Raw genomic sequence first — 8,601 nt, forward strand, 5'->3', positions numbered from 1 at the left:
TCATTTTTAGACGAAGACGGTGTTGATAGCCCACAACTTGTTTATTAATCAATAAAGTGCCTAGATGGATTTCCCCCCAAAAAGTGGAGCTAATTTACACTTGCACAATTAAGTGAATCATGTGAATCAAGTCTTGCTACTGGCGTCACACTGGGTACTCCCATGTGTACCAACCACGTTCAAGATGGAGAGGAAATCTTCTGAAAGATTCATCCTAAGGGTTTATGAATTAAGCTCACTATAATTTAATAGCGCCAATCACAGAAGGCGGTCGGAAACAGAGTTGCATGACAACATAATAATTAACATGGCATAACGTAGCTGAAGCATTCAGCACCAGATATTGTCTAACATGATCGGAGCCTAACAGATAGTCTTTTGACAAAGATAGAAGCAACACGAGCAGAGTCGATGCCACCACTCAGTTGTGCACTCAAGAACACGCTGAGACGTGATCTTCAGCTTCAGCTTCAATCAGCGAACCCTGCACTCAGACAGTATTCCACCTGTTAGTACTGTCCAAGACAGCAATTTATAGGGTGACACTGCATGGTGCAAAAAAATCGCCTGCTATTTAGTGTGCTGCTTATGTGCATACGGAGCGTGTACTGAACTATGACCCTTTCAGAAGGGGCTGCGCAAAATACTTGCAATTATTATTATCACCCATGCTTTACTCTGGTATGACATGTTTTCCGTTTAATATATGGAACAAAGTGCAAGATTATAAACTTCCACCCTTTCAATGAAAAGGTGCCTACGCTAATCAAATGATCTCAAAGTATTTGAGACACAAAGATCACAATTTTAGTAGAGCTTGATCTATTGACTATAATTGTGATGGCGCTGTGGCTTTATTAGAAGCGAATTATCCTAAATTCTAAAACCTTGTCACAGGTTACAGCTAAACCCTTTGATTCACCCTTTTGGAAAGGTTTGATGAAAGTTAAAGAAGAGTTTTTCAGCCGGGGATCGTTTAAAGTTGGACATGGCAAAGATACTATGTTTTGGGAAGATACGTGGTTAGGTGACGTTCCTTTAGCTCAGAAATATCCGACTCTTTATAATATAGTTGACCGAAAACAAGTTTCGGTGGCCGATGTCCTACAAAATCAACCACTCCAGATAACATTTCGGAGGACTCTAACACCCAACAAGTGGGCGCTTTGGTTAGAGCTAGTGCATCGTTTAATGTATGTTCAATTATCTGATGATAAGGATGTTTTCGTTTGGAATCTTACAAATTCGGGTGCTTTTACTGTCAAATCAATGTACCTTGATTTGTTAGACGATGACACAAAGTACCTCAAAAAGTATATTTGGAAGATAAAAGTGCCACTAAAAATCAAGATTTTTATGTGGTTCCTGCATCATAAAGTTATTTTAACAAAAGATAATCTCGCTAAGCGTAAATGGCAAGGCTGTAAGAAATGTGCTTTTTGTGACAAAGATGAATCTATCCAGCACTTGTTTTTTGAATGTCCCTTAGCTAAAATCATATGGCGCATTATTTTTATGACTTTCAGTTTGGCCCCCCCAAAAAACATTACAAATCTCTTTGGTAGTTGGTTAAGCGGTATTGCCAAGAAGGATTTGGTTCAAATTAGGGTGGGAGTCTACGCTGTTCTTTGGGCTATTTGGAATATGCGCAATGATACTGTTTTTAACAAACCGACAAAACAACCTTTCTTGCAGGTTCTCCCTATGGTTATTCACTGGATCCGTACGTGGTCTTATCTCCAGTCCGAGGAGTAGCGGGATGTCATGGAGTATGGGTGCAACCGACTGGAGACGGTAGCACGGGATTTCTTCAGCCGGTGTGGGTGGCGGCTTGATCATAGGATCACTTTGTGATGCCGCTTTGTCTTTTGCTTTATTTTTCAGGCGTTGGTTGATTTTCAGATCAACTTGACATGAGACTTGAGTTGTAATAAGGTTAAAACTGGATTTGAATAAGGTAATAAAGCAGTCGTATGCATCTTTTTGATGCAGAGGCTGGGGCATATCCCCCATTTCGAAAAAAAATTAGAAGCGAATTATAGTACAATCCATAGACCATAATAAGCGTCGAGGATTTAGCTCATATTTGAACTAAAGCTCCGACACTTATTATAGATTGGAGGGAGTACTGAAAAATGAGAACACCCAACTATTGATAGTACAACTCTACGACAGATCAGGGACCGGTATGACGTTCAGTATAACAATTCACAAAATTGTAACTTAGTCGGATATTCATGGTAGAGTTAAACTATTTCAATCATGGGTCCATGTTAATTGACACAAGTATCAACAAAAAAACGATGTATGTCGCAACATACCGCTCAACACTAAGAAGCAACCATTTCCATCAGAGAATATACCAAAGTATTTTCTTATGAAATTAAGGACTTCAAGCATCTTGTGAAGGAGGTTATAAAATTCTTGAAATGGAAATACACTGAACAAAATTTCTGCGGACCACATCTTGTGGTTGCTGCATATCATATAAAGAAGTCGTTGTATATTGAAATTATCATTGCACCATAGTATAGAATATAAGATTGCATTGTTAACTGTTACACTCTATTGACAAAAGTAAGTACCAATGTTTCAGCATCTTACCAGAGTTTTCCGTTGCCTTTTTGGATTATGGCCTTGCCCAACCGTTGTGAGTTCCATCCTTGGATTCTTCCTTGGACTGAAACCCTGGCAATCATTCTCAGTATAGCATTGTTCTCCACTAAAATGCTTATGTGTACCTGCCCAAGAAGTAAAAAACCTTAAGGTTAACTCCATTAAGTATTGTCACAACAAAATATATACCCCATAAGACTCCAATTACATTTTCCTAATGCTTACAAACATTGAACATTTCATATGCAAAAGTATAGCGTGCACATTTTGAAACAGGAGCACATTTCCAGTACACTAAACTAGCTCAATACAGCTGGATGCGAATGCAATCCTGACACTACCATGAACAAAACTCAAGCACAAAAAAAAACTGAGAAGAAGTGCAGGACTCGGGTCAATCAACATTCTGTACGTTAGTGAAATGTTGTTACAGTATATAGCCGCTAAGAAAACCTTTAGAATTTTCTTTTAAGCCTTTTTGCACCTCCCTGATTTTATTCTCTTGTGCACCAATGCACCATACCATCCCTTGTCCCTTGACCAACTATATCTACTATTTCTGTTACATTGCCTGATAGTAATTTTTTGGCCAATAACTAGTAATCCATTTTTTTTTTTCGAATCAATAACTAGTAATCCATAACAGCTGAGCTTATCAAGTAAAAGAATTCCTACAAGTGCATGCAACGTCAAGGGTCATTCACTACTTTATACTTATCTTCCTTTACAAGTTTCTCTAATCTTATTCTGGTCGAGGAGTTTTGGCATGTGAATCGATCCGTCTAAGTGCACATAAGACCTGGGTATTGGGTTGTACCCTGAAATCGAGAATGGCAAAATATCGCACTATGGGGCATAATTTCAGCCTAGGGCAGTGCATATTCACATGCCTACTCTAGAATTCTTCATCTTTTTTATATTTACTCTTTGACTTCTTAATTGAATTAATGACATTATGCAGCTTAGCTAACAACTTAATATACTCTATATTCAACTTTTTTCTGGGACCCAAGTGCACGCTATTTTGTACTAAGAGAAAGCGCCAAAATGCTCCAAGTTATACAAAGACAGAAAATTACAAACGACCCAATGGACTAGTATTGTATAACAATATATCTGAATAGTTGTAAATAAACAATATATTCGAGCACATTGAAAAAATGAGCGCATTTGTGGTTCTCAAGAAACATCAAAATTCCTGGGACCACTTGTGCAGATTTGCGTTTCTTCCATGTTTGGAAGGAATATGTAAATTTTACCTGCATTTGTCATTGCTGAGATCAGAGAGTTTTCAGAAGGAGATGCCTCGATAGCTGACATGGTATCTGAGGGTAGAGCACCTGCAATGAGTTAGGCAGTTTGAAATGGTGGCGGATGGAAGGTCGTCCATGTTCAGAAAAGAATGTGTGATTTACCTGTATTTTTCACTACTGAGACCACAGAGTATTCATAAGGAGTAGGAGATGCACAATTATTAGAAATGCCCTCAGAGGATAGAGCACCTACAATGAGTCAATGAGTACGCCTGTTAGAAATGGCGACAGATGGAGGTCCGTCCATGTTTGGAGAAGAACGTGGAATTTACCTGCATTTTTCACTGTTGAAATGAAAAGGCGATCATAAGGATATGGCCACATAGCAGACATGGCCTGTGAGGGTAGAACACCTGCAATGAGTTCAGCAGTTAGAAATGGCGGCAGGTAGCCAGGTATCAATACCCAACAGTTTTACCTGCATCTGCCACTGGTGAGATCCCATATTGATACATAGCAGGTCGTTTCTCCTGCACTAAGGATGGAGCATCTGCAACAACTTCAGTAGCTTTCCCACAAAAAAAAAAAACTTCAGTAGCAAGGAATCTAAAGTTATGAATCAATCACAAAGATGCATAACTGCTGGAAAAGAAGAAACATAGTGACTTGAGACTTGACTGGAGTAGAATGCATGCAAACATGTTTGTAATGCATGCTGGAATTATTTATGATGAAATCAAAGGTTGATGCGGGAATGCATGTCAGTGGATCTCACTGTAACAGTTGATGAAAGGCATAAAAGAAAGACTCGGAAATCAGAATGGTCAGTTATTAACTGAATTAATGAAACTAAAGTGTGGAAAATCAAATATCATTATCAGTGATGCATATAACAACACACAATTGCAGAACCAATTTTGCCCCTGGTTTGTGATGGCATCCAAATAATTTACCTGCTTTTGTGAATGATGGAATTGCAGAACTTTCAGCAGGCGTCGTCCAGGTATCAGGGATAGTCTGTGAGACTTGGGCAACTGGAAAAACGGCAGTCAGAAATCAGAAATATCAGCAGGTAGCTACAATTCTGATGAAGAGCAAGCAAAACATCAATCCTAATGAGGCTGTGCATCGAGGCACAAAACTTCTGTATTTTTCTCGAAAAAAAGGCACCAAATGCAGCCCACAAAAGAATGACAGGATGGCAGATCTTCACAAATAATAGGAAAACAGAAAAGAATGGCGTAGGAAACGTAAGATGATGGTACGCAATCTTCCGTATCAAGTGTGCACACATCAGATGAATACATAAAGCATGAACTTAGCAGAGCACTCCAAAAGCAAAAGTAACAAAATCGTGTGAAGAATAATCTGCGCAGGAATAAAAAAAACAGAATTCATATCATGGAAAGGTATTATGTCTGCACAGCCGCACAGGCCACACCACAGCAATATCCTAAGCATAACCTAGCATAACAATTCAAATGCAGCAGCAACATAATGTCATAATTGGTGCGGTGAGAGCAATGCACTGTAAAGAAGATATAAAGGAAATAGCACACAACAGTATCAAACCTAAGGGCTGTAACATTAGTTCGGTCTAAATTGGCAGAGAATTATCCTACAGTCCTGTGGTCTCTGCAAATTCCGTGTGAAACAAGAGACTAAATTCCAGGGAAGGTGAGTAAGAGACGTTGCCTAATTTTTTTAAAATTCAGATTGATAAGTGGCTCGAAAGGATCAAATCATTTGTGATAGCCAGTACAGATCCCAGATAGGAAGGGGAGAAGACAACAAGAAGCTAAGCGAAATGATTTAGAAAACAAAATATCTGGTGCAGGAAATAGTGTGAAGTTACCATCCTTGTCGACAGATCGACGAATATGCAGATACCCTTGACTCGTGTCTGGCCAGGCTTCCAACCGATCATCTGAACATGGTAAGGTTTGATCGGTTGCTATTGTGTAATCAAGCTACAAAATATTATTGCTTAACATAAGATCAAACACAACGGTTGATGTACCGCGTGTACTGTATGAACATGAATGTAAACAAATGAAAGACCTATAGAGAATGGTCCAATTTTACCTGTAAGATAAACTGCCCATTCCCTCACCTTGAGTTCTGATATGTGCCATTGCAAAAAGGAAAAAAAATGACAGTGAGGACACATATATACAAAAAATAGAGGGCATGCAGTAAAATACCAATGAGGTATATAGCCTCTTAATTTGTAAATTTGGTGCCCTTTAACAAGGAGTAATTGCAGGGATTAATCGTGAGGATAAAGGTTTTCCGTGGTTGGGAAACAATTGATGATGTTCAACTAATTTACCAAGGTCGGTGTCCAATGAGAGGCTAGAATGTGTAGCTGGACTCCTGGATGCATCAAGATTAGTGTTTGAGACTGGACCAACAGGAGCACCTGCGACAGTTCAGTAATAAGAAATAATAGCAGATAGGCAGCTAAGTGCAAAAAACACCACAAAAGAAATAACACGGCTACTGCACAGGGAGAACAATGCGCAAAGGAAATAAACAATAATTGGTGTGGGGGAACATAGCATAGCGGTATACTGCAAGTGCATATATAGGCCACATCACAGGAATACCCTAAGCATAATCTTAATGTATCAATCCGGAATGAGGCTAAACTAGGTTTTCTTCAAATCAGACAAAATGAAATAGAAAAATCCAGTATCAGAAGTAAGGGAAACAGAATTTGTCTTACACCTTCCCGAAGGCAAAAAAAAGAGAGTAAAACTAGAGGACTGTAAACAGTTTAGATCATCCAGAATCAAAGCTAGCTATCAAGTTTCCTTTGAATCAGACTAAATGAAAAGAAAAAAATGAAGCGAGACTAAATTAAATGTTTTGTGGACTAAAAGAATGTGAAGCTACCTTTGTTAGAGACAGATTGAAGTGGGCACCCTTGATGTCGCTTACCCTCTTTCAAAGTTGTATCTAAAAAAGACCACAAAAGTTTGTTAGTTGCTATTGTGTGATGAAGTTACCAACACCTCTTCCCTAAAAGAAAGTTACCAACAACTAAACAAAGAAAAAGTTTTACCAACAAGATCCACCATCCGTCCCTTGGCCTCAATTAAGGATGCTGCATTGGAGAGGATTCTTATTGCCAAGCAAGAAGGGACAATGTAGAAAAAAAGCTTGTTTGCATAAAGAGCAACCATAAGATATTTGTGATTAGGATTATATACCAAAACTCAACGCTTCACAGTGAGTTGAAGTTGAAGAAGGAAGCCTGCGCAAAACGATGCAGGTGTGGCATCAGGGATGGTTAACAAAGAATTGAGAACAGGAGGTAGTTATTATGCTGAATGCACATACATCCTCCTCTTACGAAGATAGTGGCTGACAAGAAGAGAGCCTGGGATGGGGCCTCGCTTCACGTGGCGCCTTGGACGGAAACTAGCAGTGATTTTGCATACCAGGACAGGAGGCGATCAAACCGATAGTCACGACAGGATTGAAATTGCTACTGATGATTATGACGATCACTAGCATACCCGAAGCCGATGGGGAGTACGTTGTGGGGTTTCACTGGACCGCGGGCGCATCTCATATGGTCTTTCAGCTCTGGAGTTTGAGAAATCAATTCAACGATGATGGACGCCGCCTTGTCTCTGACGCGGTCCAAGTCCAGGGAGTCCCTGCATGTATAGATACAGTATATGTTCGGCCATGAATAAATGTTAATTAGGTGTGGATTTTTGTTTATCGGGCATGAAAATCGCTGATCTGACATAGCGATATATATATCTACAGAGTGGGTTTAGGATGAACAAACGGTTGCTTGGCTATTAGCACAGAGAGGGTTGATAAATAAATGTACAAGATTTAGAGACTGTGAGACATATATAGTAGGAGTACTAGTGATCTGATGAATTGTACTAGGAGTACCTTTTTTCGGTGTAGCAGACGAGTGACCAGAGCATTGCACGGAGCTTGATGATGCCCTTGCTGCGGAAAGCGTCGAGGGTGAAGCAGAGCTTGAGAGCCGCAGAGACGGCGCGGCCCTCGGGCGCTCCGGCCACGATGTCGTCGATGGCCTTGTGCACGCGGAGGAAGTGGAGGAGAGTGCGGCCGTGGACGGAGAGCAGACGGTCGGAGGGCAGGAAGCGGGAGAGGTAGTGGAATGCCTCCTCCCACCGGCCCGCCTCCACGAGCTTGGTCAGATGCCCGGGGTACATGAGCGCATCCGACTCGCAGATAAGCCTGCACGCATGTCATGTCTGGATCATCAGATACCCTGGACGCGCGACGAGCTCCAGCTAGAGGAGAGGATGTGTACGCTACGTACGCGTCGAAGGTGTTGTAGAGCTCCTGCCGATTGAGCAAGGAGAGGAGTCGCCGCTGGCGAAGGCGCGACACGCAGGCGTACTCCGGCGAACGCTTGCGGCTGCCCAGCCCGACGGAGAACCCCAGCACGTCGCCGTCGGAGCACTTCATAGCGCCGTCGACGCACAAGCGGATGTGAGGGGAGGGGGCAGGACCGCAGGAGGAGAATTTGGGAAACGTTATATAAAGCCAGCCGGTAATATGTACCCGAACGGAGTAAGCCAGCGGGCGTCTTCCGCCGTCCGATCCGTCTGGAGCCGTCTCAGCCGGTGATACGTGGGACCCACCACGCGCGGAGCAGCGGGCGAAAGGTGCCCCGCGTTGCGTTGAATCACAGTACAGGGCAGAGGGCACCAGCCAACCAAGCACACGGAAC

The 8,601-nt window shown here is 41.6% G+C and overlaps 1 protein-coding gene across 1 annotated transcript; it reads right to left on the minus strand.

Annotated features, from left to right (window-relative positions):
- Nucleotides 1–283: 283 nt before the first annotated feature.
- LOC124696367 lies at nt 284–8,336 on the minus strand. The gene is made up of 17 exons (XM_047229105.1): nt 8,188–8,336; nt 7,788–8,102; nt 7,394–7,537; nt 7,215–7,295; nt 7,085–7,128; nt 6,913–6,978; nt 6,768–6,830; nt 6,202–6,291; nt 5,955–5,990; nt 5,725–5,796; nt 4,823–4,903; nt 4,348–4,437; nt 4,202–4,282; nt 4,032–4,118; nt 3,876–3,956; nt 2,605–2,741; nt 284–484 (listed from the first exon to the last, which is right to left on the minus strand). Exons 1-17 carry the CDS (start codon nt 8,334–8,336, stop codon nt 434–436), a joined length of 1,668 nt encoding a protein of 555 aa, XP_047085061.1. The 3' UTR covers nt 284–433.
- Nucleotides 8,337–8,601: the final 265 nt, after the last annotated feature.

Source organism: Lolium rigidum, chromosome 3 (genome assembly GCF_022539505.1).
Source record: "Lolium rigidum isolate FL_2022 chromosome 3, APGP_CSIRO_Lrig_0.1, whole genome shotgun sequence".
In the NCBI taxonomy this organism is placed as follows: Eukaryota; Viridiplantae; Streptophyta; class Magnoliopsida; order Poales; family Poaceae; genus Lolium; species Lolium rigidum.